The 20,450-nt window shown below is 37.1% G+C and overlaps 1 protein-coding gene across 1 annotated transcript in view; it reads left to right on the top strand.

The window, feature by feature from the left end:
* LOC124721954 (katanin p60 ATPase-containing subunit A-like 1) overlaps positions 1 to 20,450 on the top strand; it is a 210,563-nt gene that overhangs the window by 156,245 nt on the left and 33,868 nt on the right. The window contains exons 6-7 of the mRNA XM_047247120.1: positions 7,006 to 7,227; positions 9,895 to 10,037. Coding sequence (XP_047103076.1) covers positions 7,006 to 7,227; positions 9,895 to 10,037 — 365 coding nt within the window. The remainder of the gene's footprint in view (positions 1 to 7,005; positions 7,228 to 9,894; positions 10,038 to 20,450) is intronic.

Genomic DNA, 20,450 nt, shown 5'->3' with positions numbered 1-20,450 from the left:
ACTACTTCATGTAATCATCACTAACTAGCAAGACAATGAATGTTTCTCATGATGATGTGCAATTATGTAGAGACAGACACAATTTGCCTTTAAAAATAGTACTGAGTGACAGTAAGGCACACAAAAAAATGGAGATTTCCACTTGCTGAGCGGTAAGACATCGTTTCCTCAAACAAAAAGGCTATCAGGAAGATAAACATAATTTTGAGGTTGCTGATATATTGCTTTGGATACTGGAACAAAATAAAAACATAATATTTAAATAAATATCAAATTAAATAAATACTAATGTAAAAAGTGAGTTACACACATAAAATTTAGAGGTATTCAGAAAAATATCAGTCTATAGAACCAATGTTAGGGAGGACTGGAATAGTAATAGGAAGAAAAAAGAAGAACAGTGTGACAGAGTCAGTGGTGTGAAAGCAGAAGGAGCTAGGCAGATTACATAATATTGTTGAAGTTCAGACAAAGGATAATGTAGGAATGTTGGGTGTTCTATATGGACATTATCCATTTATGTAGAACGTTTTGCATCTGTGTAAAAGATCTGTCCTTTAGTTGGAAGTTACAGATGGTATGGGTTCTGAACACGTTGGAGTCTCACAGTTTCATAATCTTGCTACTTTAGGAATCATATCAATTTAAACATTAATTTTTTTCTTCGGGAATACATATGTGTTAATCACACATAAGACGCATAGGAATTTCTAATAGTATTCTAAGCATACTGGTTTAAAAAATCCTTATTTTTTCTTAGATGCAGAATATTCCCATAATTCATAATGAAGAATAGGTTATTGAACTGAAATCACTCATGTATAAAACAATGGAAACACCAGGTTGAAATATCAGCAGTATAAGAAAAGGATAGATTGCTACTCACCATAAAGATGACATGTTGAGCTGGAGACAGGCACAATGAAAATATTATTACACATTTAGATTTTGGCCAAAGCCTTTTTTAATAAGAAATCACACACACATTCATTCACACAAGCAAGCACACCTCACACATACATGACAGCCATCTCTTGCAGCTCAGACTTGTGAATAGTTGCCCCATAATCACAAATACTAATGTATGGTGCTTCACCTGGAAGAGTGACCTTCTCCGTTCTCAACAAACAGATAGATCTCATTTCTTCACAGAGTAATAGTAAGCTAGGGAAAATAGACATTTTATACTACTCACAGTTCTGCATGTAATTACTTCAGGCTGATCAGACTACAAAATTTATACTGAAACCAACTTTTTATCAACTGAATATAATGTTGATGTGATCCATATTTCATTCTTGATAACTCATTCGATAATGAATATGGAAAGCTGCTCTTGCTTTCTAGGTGACATGTAAAAACATGATATGTCATATAGCTTAGACCAGTCAGCATAAATTAAATTTTAGTGTTTTTCAACAATATGGCAATAGCAACAGAGAAAAAAATTAAACATTTAGTGTGAAATTATTGTTGCAGATGACAGTCCTCTGAAACTCTTTGGCAGTGACTAAACATTTATCAGTGTTTACAGCAATATGTAGGTAAAGTTCCTATACCTACCAAGTGAGCAGCTCGGGGTATCAGAAAAATCAAAGGACATCATATCCTACATTAACATATTTGTAACAGGATTGCTGTTTATTTAAACATTATCTATCGTCTTACACTGCCAGATTCATACATGTTAGGGAAAACTGTCTTTCATGGTAATTTCTTCATGACACATGCACCATGTAGCATAAATTGATTGTGGTGGATATTATGTAAAAGCTTACCTAGACCTCTGTGAGACCTATGGTCATTTCAGAAAGTAACATAACTACTATGAACTGTGTCAATATTACTGCTAACATTCATGGCTGACACATACATTTTGAACCCTAGCCAGGTATGCGTAGTCTAAATTTGCACTTATTATTAACCACAAATAATGTTAGGAAGTAAATTTATTGGTGCACCAGTATAAAAATCCCAGAGTCTATGAAGAGGATTCTGCAAAATGCTTGGCTAGAAACTTTACAAAATATTTTAACTGCATGTGCCCTTAGAAAAAATACTTTTTTAACCTTTCCTGCACTGTCCCAGGAAATTATGTAACTGCACCATAGTGCAGTACTGAATGAAAGTATGTAAACACAATCTGCAGATTACACAGTGGTAGGGATTTTCAAATACCAAGCAGACAGATAGGAGCTTTTTGGAGAACTTACCCTTTATGCTGGTTCAACTCAGTTTATTATCCATCTGAACGCTTAGACTTTTACATAGAGTTTCATTTATTGTATTCCCATTGACATCTATTTCTAACCAGTAGTTGTAACATTTTTAACTGATTTCAATTGCATAATATAAGATTTGTAAGATAAAGTAAAATAATGGTAAGAATATCATGGGAGATTGTCAGTTCACCTGCCCAACGAACAACATCCTTGCATAACATGTGTCAGTAGACATCGAGTTATAAACACAATGTTTATGTCTGGCATAGTGGTTAAAAGAAAAATATGCAGTAATACATTTACAAATGTGTAAAAAAAATCAGAAATTTTAAAATCTTTTGCTGTTCAAAATATCAACCCTGGTGTGCAACCTCAGTTATTAAATTAACAGAATATACACTGAAGCACCAAAGAATATGGTAAAAGTGTGCATGCTCAGGTGCAGAGATATGCAAATAGGCAGAATACAGTGCTCTAGTTGGAAACACTTATATAAGACAGCAAGTGTCTGGCGCAGTTGTTAGATAGGTTACTGGTGCAACAATGGCAGGTTATCAAGATTTAAGTGACTTTGAATGCGGTGTTGTAGTCAGCAGATGAGCAATGGGACACAGCATCTCCAAGGTAGTGATGAAGTAGGGATTTTACTGTATGACCATTTCACGAGTGTACTGTGAATATCAGGAATCCGGTAAAACATCAAATCTCCAACATTGGTGGGCCATAAAAAGATCCTTCAAGAACAGGACCGACAATGACTGAAGAGAATTGTTCAATGTGATAAAAGTGCAATCCTTCTGCACATTGCTGCAGATTTCAATGCTGGGCCATCAACAAGTGTCGGTGTGAACCATTCAATGAAACATCACAACACAAAGCTTTAGGACAGTCAGTACCAACATTGGACTGTTGATGATTGGAAATATGTTGCCTGGTCAGAGGAGTCTCATTTCAAATTATATCAAGCAGATGGACGCCTATGGGTATGGAGACAACCTCAAAAATCCATGGACCTTGCGTGTCAGCAGGGGACTGCTCAAGCTGGTGGTGGCTCTGTAATGGTATGGGGCATGTGCAGTTGGAGTGATATGGGACCCCTGATATGTGTAGATACAACTCTGACAGGTGACATGTACGTAGGCATCCTGTCTGATCACCTGCTTCCATTCATGTCCATTGTGCATTCCAACAACACCCAACACATCCAGAATTGATACAGAGTAGCTCCAGGAACATATCTGAGTTCAAACACTTCTGCTGGCCAAAAACTCCCCAGACATGAACATTATTGAGCATATCTGGTATGCCTTGCAATATGCTGTTCAGAAGAGATCTCCACCCCCTTGTACTCTTACAGATTTATGGACAGCCCTGCAGAATTCATGGTGTCAATTCCTTCCAGCACTACTTCAGACATTAGTCAAGTCCATGCCACATTGTGTTGTGGCACTTCTGCATGCTTTTGGGGGGCCTACATGATATTAGACAGGTGAATTGGTTTCTTTGGCTCTTAAGTGTGTTTAGTAGCACTTGAAGAAAATAAGTAAAGGTACAAGAAGCTGCTTTCATTTTAGAAAGTATGGCATAAAGTTCCTGATGTTTCAGACGACAGGCTAACATTTCAGATGGTTAACTTTGCATATAAGCACAATACACAAAATTTGTCAGCAAAAAACCTAATAATAAAGTTTCGAGGTTAACATCTATGATCATGATGAAGAACTAAGATATAGGAGAACAAGTGTGGAGGTACTTAGACATTCACATACTGTGCATTATTTATTGTTTATGAAGATGTATACATCAATGAAATAGACACTGAAGAGTAATGGAATGATACACATTTCCTTAGTAACATACAGTACCATGATGATGGTGGACACTTGTAATGGCATGGGGTTTGCAAGAGACTAGTTGCCCCATGGACTCTTACTGATTGATGATTCACATCTAGTGGAAACTAGTCTAATGATGTGTAGAATCCCAGGCTTGCTCAATAGGACTGAAATCAGACCATACTCTAATATCCATAGAGCACCACACTGACAACATTCAAGAGTGATGTGATGATGTGATGATGTGGTTATTTACACACATCATAAAAAGTTTTGTGTCACCCCAGTTCCCAGAACTCCTGAAGATAGTCATTGACTGTGGATATTGTATCACAGACACAGTCCCTTTGGCTGTTCAGAGGTGTCACTAAACCTGCCTGAAGATTTAAACAACCACGCACGAGCAGTGACTATTAGATGGAGGGGGTCCGACTGCTGATCAGCTCCAGTCATTCCACCAGGAAGGAGGTACACGGCTCATGTTATCTGTAGTTCAACCAAGCCTAGATGGTCAATGCCACAGTTTGATCATGTCCACATTGTTACTTTCAGCCAGGAAGGATTCTCAACAAGGAAAGTGTCCAGGAGTCTCAGAGTGAACCAAAGCAATGTTGTTTGGACATGGAGGAGTTACAGGGAGAAAAGGAACTGTTCATGACATGCATCGCTCAGGCCACCCAAGGGCTACTACTGCAGTGGATGACTGCTACCTATAGATTATGGCTCAGAGGAACCCTGACAGCAACGCCACCATGTGCAATAATGCTTTTCATGCAGCTACAGGACGTCGTGTTACGGCTCAAACTGCACGCAATAGGCTGCATGATGCGCATCTTCACTCCCAACGTCCATGGCGAGGTCCATCTTTGCAACCATGACACCATGAAATGTGGTACAGATGGGCCCAAAAACATGCTGAATGGACTGCTCAGGATTGGCATCATGTTCTCTTCACCAATGAGTGTCGCATATGCCTTCAACCAGACAATCGTCGGAGACCTGTATGGAGGCAACCCAGTCAGGTTGAATGCACTCTGTCCATCAAGTACAGCAAGGCAGAGATTCCCTGATGTTTTAGCATGGCATTATGTGGGGCTGACATACACCATTGGAGGTCATGGAAGGTGCTGTAATAGCTGTACGATACGTGTATGCCATCCTCCAACTGATAGTGCAACCATATCGGCAGCATATTGGCGAGGCATTTGTCTCCATGGACAACAATTCGCACCCCAATCGTGCACATCTTGTGAATGACTTCCTTCATGATAATGACTTTGCTCAACTAGAGTGACTAGCATGTTATCCAGACATGAACCCTACTGACATGCCTGGGATAGATTGAAAAGGGCTGTTTATGGACAATGAGACCCATCAACCACTCTGAGGGATCTACACCAAATCGCCATTGAGGAGTGGGACAATCTGGACCAACAGTGCCTTGATGAACTTGTGGCTAGTATGCCATGACAAATACAGGCATGCATCAATGCAACAGGACATGCTACTTGGTATTAGAGCTACCGATGTGTACAGAAATCTGGACCACCACCTCTGAAGGTCTCGCTGTGTGGTGGTACAACATGCAATATGTGGTCTTTATGAGCAATAAAAAGGGCAGAAATTATGTTTATGTTGATCTCTATTCCAATTTTCTGTACAGGTTCTGGAACTCTTGGAACCGAGGTGATGCAAAACTTTTTTTGATGGGTGTATTATTATCATGCTGAAAATACATATCTCCAGTAGGATCATATAAATCACAAATATAAACACATGATCTGCCAGCCACTACCTGAATCCTTAGCCTATGAATGATAGGAGTACATGCACCAGAGGTCACGTTCAGTCTGATATGAATTTCATCACATGAAGAGACTACCACTTATTAGACTGCATCTTGATCGTTATAGGATTACACACACATTTTGAAATATGCAATTCTGTACTGGAACTCATCTGCCTTAGTGACCTTTTACCTTTTGTTGAGCATCCATTTGCAATGTTTTTGCCCTTATGCTAATTGCTCTGGTCTGCGAGGTGTGGTTTGCAAATTGTTTATTGTGTGATGGCGGTTTTTGTACCTTATGGTGATGCGATAGGTCTTGATGGTATTGTTTCCCAAATATTGTGTACAAAAATAGCAAGTGATCTGGAGGGCTGTGGTTTGTCTATCTAAGGTTAAATTCTCAGCCCAGTGATGGAAATCCCTACCAGCTAAATTTTGATAACTGTAGTTGCAGTATTACCTGGATCAACATAGCCACTGTATATAGAGGAAATTGTGGCCAATGAAAGCTCCAGTAGCTGTATAGCTTCAGGGATGAAGCTGTCCCTCGCATCTGACTTGTGTCACTTGTCAGTCAAACATGTTGCCTTTCTGTGTGCAGCTATTCTGTGTACAGCCAGTGCATGGTCTGACTACATTTCAGTCATGTACCATACTGAAACACTCAGTTCAGTGAAACAACAAAAGTGCTATTACTCCAATGTGGTAGCAATCAGTTTCCCATCAGCATACATATCTGACCTCATACAGATGCAAATATTCTGTTGTAGAAAAACTGGCTCTGTAAACCTGTGCTATTAAGAAATCTGTTTTACTTACTTTATTTTAATTGAGTCATATTTTTAGTTACTTAACTGAGTAGGACATACAGTGAGAAAGTTGGCGTAACTAATTTAATTTTGAAGCCAAAAAATCCACTATGAGAATGTTACAAATATTCTTTCCAAGATCCTCAAAGAACATGCATCAGTCAAGTGAAATTATTTCTATTTCCGGAACATACATTGCCATTAAATCTACTTTATTATTAATTTACAAACTCATTTCTTTCTGATAAATGGAGAACTTCCAGAATGAATGTTCTATATAATCATCAATTACTGACCAGTGAATGGCATATTGACATTTACATAGGCTGAAAAAGCACTCTATGTTTCAGGAAGCCATGGTACTCCCAATGCTGATGCCTGATTTCTTCTGTGGAATAAGAAGACCATGGAAAGGAATTCTTATGGTGGGACCTCCAGGAACAGGAAAGACTATGTTGGCTAAGGCAGTTGCAACTGAGTGTGGTTCAACATTCTTCAATATTTCTTCAGCAACACTTACCTCAAAATACCGTGGAGACTCAGAAAAGCTTGTGCGACTATTATTTGAAATGGTACGCTTATACAATAATGGAAATTCACTTAAGTTTTCACTAACTGCATAAAAATCACTTTTAATCAGTCAAAGTAGCAATCTGGTTTTAGAAGTCAGTATAGCACAATCAACCATTTATAAGTCATGAAAGTAGTTGCACTTTGCCTACGATTCAGAGATTTTGAGAAGGCTATAAATTTAATGTCAGTAAATTCTCTTCTGACAGTCCTTGACAGACAATACATTGATTCAACCTATGTTATTATGCTGATGAATGCATAAACCACTGCAATGACTATCATTAGATTTAACCAGGATAACGGGAATTTTAAAATTGAGAAAAGAAGCATGTACGGAGTTTTGTATTACCGATGCTATTCACAGCAGCCCTAGGTGATGTTTTCAGGTACATATGGTGAAAAATATTTGTTAATGGAATGTAACAGAACAATCTTCATTTTGCTGATGACATTGTGTTGTTTGCCTGCAAATGATTTGTAATCAGTACACAGGAAAAAAATTGTACAAATTAACAATGAAGTTATAGAACCAGCTGAAAAGCTGTATTTCAGACATTTGAAGACAATGGCAGTGTATGCAGCATAAGAAAAAAAAAATAGGAACAAAAGTGGCCTGGGTTGCTTTGGTACACTAAATTTCGAAAGTAAGCATCTGACGTGTATGAAAAGTAAAGCTTGCAGTTTGTGTATTTATCAGTTATGCTTATGTTAGTGAGATAATGCAGAATCTGTACAAAACTTGAGGGTTTTTCAGAGAGCAATAGAAATATGCATACCATAGACCATAATGGTCTAAATAAAGTAACTTTCCTTTTTTCCAGTTCATGGATAATAATTTATTTTTTAGAAGTAAGCAGATTTTTTAAAAAGTAGTGCCCTGTTTTGTATATGGGAAAATACTCATTTGCAGTTGTCCTAATTATATAAAGAACAAATCAGCTCTATCACTGTCATAAAAGTAGACTGTCATTAACACTACATATATTTACATTTGACATTATAATGAAGAATCCTGTCTTCAACACATCTAGTAAGGAAGACAGCACTGTTAGTGTTACAGAGCCTGAGGAGATTATAGAGCATATTTCTACAGACAAACCATGCAGCACAGTATGTCTTTTTGGAGCTGGTTTGGTATAATTTGCTATTAATCTCAAGAACAGGACAGTTGAGTTAAAAAACTGAAACTGTGCAGATTCTAATAGTACATTTTAATACTCTCTACTCCATTTGCATTCAAGCTGGAACAATCTAGATCACAGTGCTGGCAAAACTAAATTATTACTCTGTAGTATAACATTTATTGCAGAGAAATATTCCTGAAAGGTTAAAATTATGTGACTTATGTGGAAGGCAAGCAAAGATCTATACTCAGGTTTCAGTCTGACATAAAGCTTTAACCCGTTTGGAATTTTTATTATTGCTTAAAGTTTACTTCAGGTTTAATGTTTCATTCTGAGAACAACTTCAAGGCATTTACATTGTACACTATTTTGTTTTTAATAGCATTTCATTAATTTCTTCAGAATTGATATGCTTGTTGCTACACTCTGATTTTTTTAATGTCCTCTGAGCTGATTCTTTCAGTGCATCATCCTTCTCACACTTTATTTTACAGGTTTCAATGCATTTTCCTCCCTTCCCTTCCCTTTTCTAAAATCCTTGGAATTTGTAAACTAAGTTGATACTCTTTGTTCTCAGTTCAACTAATATTAATAATTCTAAACTGAAATGGAAAATTGACACTTATGAGGTTCCAGTAGAAAAACACAAGAACAGCAGATGATAAAGATAGTAGACTTTGGAATCAGATGTTCCTTTATTGACTAAAATAGAAGAAAGGGCTGAAAGAAAAGGGGCAATTTAAGAGATATGCAGGAGACCCAACCAGGTTCCCAAGTCAAAAAAGTCATATTGTCACAGGATAAGAAATAAATAAATAATGAAACCAATGGATAAGATTTAAAAACTAGAAGACGAAAGTGGTGGAGAGGGTAGCCAACAACTCAGAAAAAAGTGAAACATAGTGTGAAACTAGAAATATAGATAATCAAGTTTGGCAACTCCAGATTGAATATTAAGAAACTAAAGAGGATATTCATTGTACACATAGACTCTGATACCCATAGTTAGGAAAATGCTCAGTGCTACTGTCCTGTCAGACTGGATATAAATATCAAAAATATTAATTATTTAAAAATAGTTGAGAGTAACTTTGACACAAGCATCTCCACATCACAATGCTCCATTAAAGTGTCTCTGTAAAGCAGTGTTTCAGGAGATCCACTGCGTATGCTGTGGCCTGTACTTTATAACAAATAATTCAGTTCATATGATCACATAAAGCTAATTTGTTGCCTACATGTTTCAATATTGGTAGAACAAGTTTATCTAAAGTATATGCCAATCAACTCATTTCTTATAATATACTGTATATTCTAGGCTAACAGCTCATACTGCTACATTACAAATACACAATGTACATTTCAAAATATAATGACATGTAGAAAAAAGGCAATATGATTGGAATAGTGATTGAATACTTGTATTAATTTTTCAAAGTGATTTTGTTTTCTGGGTCTCACTCATACCAGTTTTTCAAATTGAACATTTTAATTTGCTGCAATGAATAAGATATTTCCTTAATAATATGCATTATATTTCAGGCTCACTTTTATGCCCCAAGCACTATTTTTATAGATGAAATAGATTCACTGTGTTCACAACGTGGTACAGATTCAGAACATGAAGCTTCCCGAAGATTTAAGGCAGAACTGTTGATTCAAATGGATGGTCTTAATTCTAACAGGTATGAACACCATATTTACTTCAAATGGTAAAGAAACATCCATTAATTAAGTTATATGGACAAGTGTTGCCTGTGTGAATGAAGATATAAGTTGGTTGACACTGCAATCAGTGTTTGAGTAGAGTCTGAGAATAGAAAAAGGTTAGGGTACAGGCACATTGGAAGATTAATAATGCAGAGATTGTGAAACATATGTAGTCCCTAAGCCATTGTTGTGAATTCCAGATGAGCTGACAGTGTGAAAATTTTGCACATAAAATACAATAAACAGTTTTGAAACATGCACACACACACACACACACACACACACACACACACACACACAGAGAGAGAGAGAGAGAGAGAGAGAGAGAGAGAAAATGTAACTGTTTATTATTGTGCCATTCCTCAGCATACTGTTTTGGCACTAAATAGATTCCTGTCCTCATCTGAGACTTTTTTTAACTGATAAACTCTCAGATGACATGATTCAGGGTGCCGATTTCTTGATACTCTCAAGAATCTGTTGAGTATTGATGTATTTTTAGTAAATACAAGGGATATTAAATATAGTCTATATTTTCCCAGGTAGTGTATTGGATTTTTGGGTGTCCCAGCTGTTATGCACTCTTTGTCACTACAACTGCTACTCTATAAATTAAAGAATATCTGACCAGATTTTTTCCTTGAAACAAAAAGTGCTTCATTCTGTCACAGAAAAGGCCAAACTACTCCACTGGTGTTTAAAACTCAAAATAAGAACAAGTTTGAAAACACTCTGAAAAATAACAGACTGTGCACTGCACGTGTCCACTATTTTTTAGTTAGTTAGCTGAGTTTGCTAGTGAGTGTAATCCCAGAAAACAAATTCTTTCAGGAAATCAGCAGATTTTATCCCAGGTTTTTCTTTTGTCATAATAGAAATGTCTTCCTTGGGTGTTAATTGATTCAGTTCTTAATGGGCACTTGTAATACTTGTAGCATAACAAATCCAAAAATTAAACACAAATCAGCAAGCTTCATTTAAAGTTATAAGTTTACTCTTTTGTGAAATGTTCCATGAGTCACAATACGCTCAACTGCGAATGTTGTTCTCAGGCCTGCGATGAGTTACTTACTGTTTGTAGACAGCTGGAAACAGATCTGACAACTGTTAGATGACTGGAGCTGCACCAAACAGGTGTTCTTGGAGGGCTACAGAGAAACATGTACCAAAGATACCAATGATACCTCGAATACAATCCTCCCCTGTTTCCTCTACAGCAAGTACAGGATCTATCACTACTCGCCATTGTGGATGGTGTGATAGGTCTCAGGGCCCTGTACAGAGGAGACAGGGACCAGAGAGAACTCAAGGTTTTACAGCCACCCACCCCACCCCCAACCAATGAATTCGAGGTTCTGTCTTTCACTGAAACTGAAATTGAGCCAGTAAGACTCACTTCACTTATTTAGTAATCTGCTGTGTATCATGTCAAGGGGAGAAAATTTAAAAGAGTATGGGGTCTATTAAGCACTGACACTTATAACATACAGGAATACTTGTACCCTTAGAAAAATTTCAGCAAAGGATGGGAAGGATCACCACACGCACTCCACACGTATGCCCATTCAACATTCTGAGGAGGCCGTTCCAGCACCCATTGAGGGAACAGACAACTGTGTATTGTGGAGCATATTTGAACAAACAGTGCTTGTCAGGCAAGCTTCAAAATCATACTTGAATCCTTCCACGACTGGAAGGAAAGCCTGAAAAGAATAGCCATTTTCACAGACATACATTCTGCAGCATTTCCCCTGGTTCTCAGTTGAGAAGGCGGCTTGAATCACTTTGACTTTGGAGGTTCTGCGACAAGTTAGGCTACAAATTCTTAGAATTGCACCATAGAGTAGAGAAATCTAGGGTCTGTCTAGATGTGTCAGGTGTGCACTACACATCAGAAGCTGTTACCAAGACAGTTGATGGTTTGTGGGGTGCACAAAAGATTTTTTTTATATTACCTGACTCTTCATGCTGTCTGAGTAATGACACCTGTAAAAGCATCAGTGTAAGGTCAAAATTAATGCACTCCCCTTGGCACCTTCCCCCTATCCACCCAAAAAAGTATAGAAGTCCTCGTTATCAGTATCAATTGCTGAAGCACTTGCAACAAAGCACCGGGGTTAATAGCACTCGTAAAAAGCAGAAATGCTGAACTCCAGGAGTACTATCCCAATTTAATGCTTGCACCACTGCCAAGATTGGTGATATAGATATTAGGGTCACTACTATTAAGAAAAAATTTAAACCGCTAAGACTGAATGAAGTTCCATGACCTGATAGAATTCCTATTAGATTCTATACAGAATTTGTGGCTGAGTTAGTGCCCCTCGTAAAAATATTATATACCATAGATCTCTCAAACAAAAAAAACTGTGTCCAATTGTTGGCAGAAAGCACAGCTCTCACCCATCTACAAGGAGGATAGCAAAAGTTATCTACAAAACTAATGTCCAATATCATTGACATGCATCATTATAGAAACTTAGAACATATTCTGAGTTCAGACATAACTAGGACTTCAAACAAAATCACCTCTTGCAAGGCAACCAGCATGGATTAAAAAGCATTGTTCATGCAAACCCAACTCACACTTTTCTCACATGAAATTTGGAAAGTTATGGAGCAAAGAAGTCATGCAGATGCATTATTTCTTGAATTTTGAAAAGCATTTGACTCAGTACCTCACCTAAACTTCTTATCGAAAGTATGATTCTGTGGGATATCAATTGAAATTTATGACTTACTGAGGATTTCATGGTGGAGAGGATGAAGCATGTTATCTTGGCTAGAAGGCCATCAACAAATGTAAAAGTATCTTCAGGCAACCGATAGGTAGGTTTCTTGGGATGCTTGCTGTTCACGTTGCATATTAATGACCTATCAGACAATACTCATAATAACCTCAAACACTAACCATTGTGGTCGAGCGGTTCAAGGCACTTCAGTCTAGAAGCGTGTGGCTGCTTCAGTCACAGGTTCGAATCCTACCTTGGGCATGGATGTGTGTGATGTCCTTAGGTTAGTTAGGTTTAAGTTCAAATGGTTCAAATGGCTCTGAGCACTATGGGACTTAACATCTGAGGTCATCAGTCCCCTAGAACTTAGAACTACTTAAACCTAATTAACCTAAGGACATCACACACATCCATGCCCAAGGCAGGAGATTCGAACCTGAGACTGTAGCAGTCGCACGGATCCGGACTGAAGCGCCTAGAACCGCTCAGCCACCAGTGGGTGGCTAGGTTTAAGTAGTTCTAACTCTAGAGGACTGATGACCTTAGATGTTAAGTCCCATAGTGCTCAGAGCCATTTCTTTTAACCTCAAACTTTTCACAGATGCATTTATGTGTAATGAAGAACTGCCTGAAAAAATTGCACAGTTACTGAGATAAATCTTAATAAGATTTAAAAGTGGTGTAAGGATTCACATCTTGCTTTAAATTTTCAGAAATATAAAATTGTGCATTTCCCAAAATGAAAAAAGTCGTATCCATCAACTTCAATAACAATCAGTCACAACTCGAATCAGTCAACTTGTACAAATACAAGGTTGTAACAATTTGTAGTTATATTACATGGAGAAATTGCCTAAGCATAGTTGTAGATAAAGTAAGTGGCAGACTTTGTCTCATTGGTAGTACACTAAGAATACATAATCTGTTTACAAAGGGGGTTGCTTACAAAACACTCAAGCTATGCAGTAGTTCTATAATGCTCTTCCATGGGTCTAATAAATCTGTGACCATTTGTGCTGTCCTTGGTGTAAGGACAGTATGAATGGTCGCAGATTTGTCAGACCCACAGAAGAATTGTTAATGGTACAATGTTAATGATATCTTAAAGAAGCAACACTGTTTATCTTTGATTTGTGTTATCTACCATTTTTAAATGCTTTCGCATTTTCTGTTTATTCTGTGTTTGTATTGTTGTCTGCCATTAGTTGTAAGCTGTTACACATTGCAATAAACTCCGCACAAACGGGCTTATTTTCATGATTCATTTACTGTTCCTGATCACAGGTTATGGTTCTAGGTGCATAAGTCTGTTTTCAGTGTAGTGGCAGAGAGTTGTTTCCTGGTGTCATGCGTAACAGCAAAACTTTTGATGTCACCGGCATAGTGTTGGCATGGCACAATGGAACAATCTACACATCAGTTTCATTTAATATTGTCTGCAGGGGACAATTTGGTGGTGTAGAAATTCCAAATGGATGTGATATTAAGAGGAAAAGACCTTTTAGATACTGCCAATAGCATTGTTACTCAGTCACCACAGGAGAGAGAAGCAGAAGTAAAAACATGGCAGGAAAAGGATACAAAAACACAGGAGTTTATTATGACCTGGATGGAGGTAGCACCACTCACTCATCAGCTGGCATGTGGACAAAACTGAGACTGTGTATGAAAAAGAGTCCACAGTATTTACCTACTTCAGCAAAAGTGTTTCTTGCTCCAGTTTGATGATGACGCAGTGGTTACCGTTGTGTCGAAAATACAAAAAAATCAACACAATATTGAAGCAAGTGGGAGAACCACTTTCAGATAAAATGATCATAACAAAAGTGGTAATGTCATTGCAAGGGCGATATAAACATTTCTGTTCAGCCTGGGAGTCCATATTCTTTGAGAAGGAAATGTTTAATGACTTAATTTCAAGATTGCTCATTGAGGAAGAGAGAAATAATCAGTGCAATCAGCCGGAGGTAGCTTTAGTCAGTCTAAGCAGGCAATAAAAAATTACCTGTTATGCTTGTGGTAAGACGAGCTACTACGCAAAGGACAGTAAAAGTAAAGCAAATATAGAACTAAGAAGTTGCAATTATTGTAAGAAAAGATGTCATTTGAAGTCAGATTGCAGGCTGTTGAAATCAAAGGAAGGCAAAAAGGCTCAGAATGTAAATGCCTTTATGTGTATGAATCAAGGAGTTGACCTAGAAAATTATTGGATGAGGTGCTAGCGAGCATATGTGCTGAGAACTGTTTACAAAACTGGACAGTGTGCAAAGCTCAATGAAAGTTACTGTGGGTGACAGTAAACTTCTTGATGTGACTGAGCATGGTACTGTGGAACTGTATGCATGGATCAGAGTTAAGTTTATCAAAACAGTACTTAGTGGAGTACTTTTTGTTCCTGAACTGAAATTCAATCTGTTTTCTGTAAGAACTGTGTTACACAAAGATATGTGTTTAGTTTCAAACAAGGAACAATGTGAATTCTTGAAGAGTAAAGGCGAAGTTTGTGCATTATTCAAACATGTCAACAAAATGTATCATACATTGTTTTCACTAAATGGAACACAGTCACAACTGTCAATGGTTTCTTTTATGCATGTGGATGAAACACACACTGTGGTTGACAGTAATAACATGTCAATTTGTCTATATATATTGAAAACTTGAGTGTCTGGCACAAATAATAGTAACATCAGAGCATTACCTACGTGAAAGAGTTTTTATCATGTAAAGGAGTGAGATTCATTGAAAACATTTGTAAAGAATGTTTAGTATGTAAACAACATCACTTGCTTTCCCTGTCAGTTCCTCTGGAGCTAATGCCTCACTCGAACTGATTCGTGCAGATGTCTGTGGACCCATGGAGATGCATTAGCTTGGAGGAGCTGGTTCAAATGGCTCTGAGCACTATGCAACTTAACATCTGAGGTCATCAGTCCCCTAGAACTTAGAACTACTTAAATATAACTAACCTAACGACATCACATACATCCATGCCCGAGGCAGGATTCAAATCTGTGACTGTAGCAGTCACGTGGTTCCGGACTGATGCACCTAGAACTGCTTGGCCACTGCGGCCGGCTTCTTGGAGGAGCAAGATATTTTTTGCATTTGAAGGATGACAACTGTGGTTAACACAAAGTATTTTTTATGAAACAGGAGAATAAAGTAAAATGTTTGATTAGGTATTTTATGCAAACACTGAGAGAGAAAATGGTCGGAAAATTAAAGTTCTAACAGGTCATAATGGACTGGAGTTTATGAGTACTGACTTAGGTACATTTTTGAGTGAAAATGGCATAGCCCATCAAAGATGTGTTGTGTACACTCCACAGAAAAATGGAAAAGCTGAAAGGGAACTGCACACCTTGGTTAAAGCTGCTCATTCAATGATTTCAGGAATTCCCAAACATTTCTGGGCTGAAGCAGTTAACATGGTGGCTTATTTATTAAATCAAACTGGTCCAAGCCCTATAGAAAGTAAAACTCCTTTTGAAGCTTTTTATGTTAGAGAATTGCCCTTAGCAGATTTGAAAATATTTGAAACGCATATGTCTGTCCCCATACCCAAGGAAAAGTGACTGAAACTAGGCCCCAAAAACAAGATAGATTTATTTGTGGGTTATGATAATGATGTGAAGGGCTACAGAATATTTATACCTCCCACAAAGAGAACTGAGATGCAGTAAGACATTATTTTTTGCCACCAGCAGTATCCAAAAGGAAGAAGAAAGCTGATGTTCATGTAAAATAGTCAGATACTATTCATTGTGATAAAAAGAACATAGATGAAGCTTCAGATTTAGAGGAATGGAAAGAAGAAATGAGGACTGATGTTGTGGAAGAAAATAAAAGTCAGCCTAGAGGAGAACAAGAAATCAGTGAAGACAGTGAAAACAGAAATTTTTTTAGAGGATGCAGAGGACAAGAACACATACAATCTTAGATCCAGGAGGAAAATTCAACACCCAAATCAATTGGAGGATTATGTGTCAGGCCTGTTGACAGCAGTGATTGACAAAGACCTCAGCACCTATGTTGAAGCAATGTCTTGCAGTGAAGCTAAAAATTGGAAAATGCTAAACCAAGAGAGCTGCAAGCCCTAGAAGAAAACATCACATGGTATTATGTATGTAAGCCAAATGAATGTGATGTTATTGACAGAAAATGGGTTTTTAGGCAAAAAAAGGGATGAAAAGGGTAATGTTGTTTCTCACAAAGCTTGTCTTGTAGCAAAGGTTTCCAACAAAGCTTGTCTTGTGACTCTTCAAGCTTTCCTGGTGGATGTGTTGTAAATAGTCTTAGACAATTTACAAAGCTTGTCTTATTTAGAGGTATACAGTGCAGTAGCAAAACTGGTTTCATTGAAATTTTTTCTGGTTAATTTTAATGAGAATAACTTTTCCATCTATCAACTGGATGTCTTTAGTGCATTTCTCTATGGAGAGATAGTTGGAGACTACTGGTTATTGCAGTAAAATTAATGGCAAAGTTTGTAAACATACAAAAGCTCTGTATGGTTTGAAGAACTTACAAATAACTGTGCCTGATGTTACATTTTATTCTGTCATGCCAAAAAGTACTTTAAGTAAATAATTATTCTTAATTTTACTTTATTTTCAACATGATTATTTTAAACCATTTTGTGGTACTTAAAATCACAAAATACCTGTAATTATACTGTACACTTACAATTAGATGTTATGAGACAATAAAGTTTCTATTCTATTCTACCAAGCAAGTAAAAAAAAAAAAAAGAAACATGGCTCTGAGCACTATGGGACTTAACATCTATGGTCATCAGTCCCCTAGAACTTAGTACTACTTAAACCTAACTAACCAAAGGACACCACACAACACCCAGTCATCACGAGGCAGAGAAAATCCCTGATCCGCCGGGAATCAAACCCGGGAACCTGGGTGCGGGAAGCAAGAACGCAACCGCACGACCACGAGCTGTGGACTAAAAGTTTCAATTCTGCCATAAGAACAGGTAGCCTATTTATGGGGATTATGACAGTCAAATTGAAAGAATGCATTACAAATTTAGAAAAAAATGTGGGCTTTATAAGACATAAGATTTCGCATGTAATAAATGAAAATTCTGAGCTGCAGAACGTTTCCCTATCTTGGCGTTAAGCGCCAACAATCAGTCGAATTGCTCGACAAACAAAAGTAAACTATGAGCAAATACGTGTTGCACATGCAAAAAAAAAAAATCAACATATTTAGTGACAGGACGTGTCTAGCTTGCACTGTAATATCAAAAATTATGGAAAAGAGACATGTAGAATCAGAGAAATTCGAGAGTACAGAAGCGAACAAAATGCGACGTTAAGTCGAAGAGTTTCAGGTCTTTGCTACTGTGGAAATCGTTCCTTTAAAGGAATTGTGTGCATCAAATATAAAACTGCTTCATTTCTCTTGTGCAAATGTGAATTCGAAATGGAAGATATGGTTGTGCATGGAAGATGAGCTATTACTAAATTTTAATAACAAAGATGGTACTTACATTTTTTATCAGTATGCTCATTGATGAAGTTAAAGATTTAAGAAGTAAAATCGACGAACTCCATTGACAGAAGCTACAAAATGATGGCGAAATATGCAGAGACAAAAAAATTGGCGCTAAATTATGCAAAAACCAATTCCCTGCAAAGAAAACCTTTACGAGAACTGAACAATATATTACGACTAAAAAAACATTTAAAACTGTGAAAAGAATTGCAAATGATTCTTCCTTAATTATTACAATAAGCAACAGGTTTCTAGCACTTCAAAAAGGATAAAATCATTAACCACAAAGTACCTGTACTGAAAATACGGTATTAATTTTACAACTGAAGCAAACAAAATAAATAACAAGAAATATTCACACAACAGAAACAGCAATGGCATAAGCAGCAGTCACAGTTGGAGTCAGTCCATTCATCCTATTATGTGGGTGTAATAATGTGTTGTGATAATGTAACTGGCCAGAAAATGTATAGGCCTAGGTAAAATGCTATCAGTTTACAAAGGTGACTGCTTCCAAAACACTTGTGTGTTCCACAGCAGAATATTGTTGAAGTGTGTGGAAACCATACTAAACAGGACTTATAGGGGATACTGAACTTATACAAGTGGTCACATGTTTGTTTGACTCGAAGGAGACCATCGAAAATGCTGAAAAACTTGAATTGGCAGATGCTTTAAAATGGAGACCAAGTATCCTGTGAAAGCCTATTCACAAAGTTTCAAGAACTATTAATATATATGGAATCTAGGAATGTATTGCAGATGCCTAAAAGATTCACTCATATACCAACTGCAAATACAAAATTAGTTTAATTGGAACGTACACAAAGTCATTCTTCCCACACTTCATATGCAAATTAACTGGGAAGAAACTGTAGTGTGTGATACTGTGAGAAGTACCCTCTGTCATGCATGTCACAGTAGTTGGCAGAGTGTGTGTGTAGACGTATATTTTTTGGACAATTCCATTTATACCATAGAAGAGTTGAATAGACAATATTTATCAGAATTTTGAGACACATCTGGTTACTGTGGTTATGCAAGCCTATCCAGTTATGTCTCCAAGAGTGACCCAAAGCCTGAGTATGATTGATATTCCCCTTGTATTTCTTCTGAACATTACAACAAGAGATTCTTCCAAGGCATACGTGGTAGCAGCATCACAGGGGTAATGGACATTGTACCCTGTACCACCAACCCAAGGACGTTAACATCCATGGAAACATTGAAAACTATGAAACAGATTCATTAATCAAGTTACTACTGTATTATTATTTATGAGTCTAATTTAAATCCAGGTTCAAGTACTAGTCTGTTACAATTTTTCTGTTGTCACAATAGAAAAATGATTTTGCAGGAACTGAGTTAATTAACTGATTTCATTTTTTAATTTCAATGTTTCTATGGAAATATATTATGTATTAATAAATATAGGTTAAAACCAATAAGTAAACAGTGTGCATCTTTTGTGAAATAAAAGATAATTGTAGGGCAATGACTGAAAAAATTAGTTATTTTTCTGTCTTTTATTATACCGGACAGTAATCACTGATTGTGTTTATACAATTATTGATTTCAAGTGTGATCTACAGCCATCTCTAAATCAGTATTGGAACACAAGAAGCGTTTTTACACAGTGATGCAAATGTAGCATACTTTGCTACATGTAATTCTCTTTGACCATGTGATCAAACTAACAAGAAGAATTGTCACTACAAAATGTGCACTGTAACCTTTTACACTGTGCTAGGAGTAATGGAGAGGATTATACCTACTCCTCTGCTTCCTGCATCCCCCATGTAAAATGCCAAGTTACATTGCACATATATTAAATAAAGCCTCCAAGCACACAAAAACTTCACTTTTACCTTGCATATAATTCTTCCAATGATAACAAATATAAATCTTCTGATCAGGGTACAGCTGAAGATCAAATATGGATACATAACAATCTTTAAATCAGGTCTTAAAGGGCATTATAGCCATAGTGCAGTAAATATCATACCTGTCCATTTGTCTTTTCATGTGTCTGCACGTGCATCAAGTCTATGAGCATTTCTTAGGTGTGTGCATGTGTGTGTGTGTGTGTGTGTGTGTGTGTGTGTGTGTGTGTAATTCCTCCATCATACAGAAATAACACAA

Source organism: Schistocerca piceifrons, chromosome X (genome assembly GCF_021461385.2).
Source record: "Schistocerca piceifrons isolate TAMUIC-IGC-003096 chromosome X, iqSchPice1.1, whole genome shotgun sequence".
In the NCBI taxonomy this organism is placed as follows: Eukaryota; Metazoa; Arthropoda; class Insecta; order Orthoptera; family Acrididae; genus Schistocerca; species Schistocerca piceifrons.
This window is presented reverse-complemented; position numbering and strand designations above follow the sequence as displayed.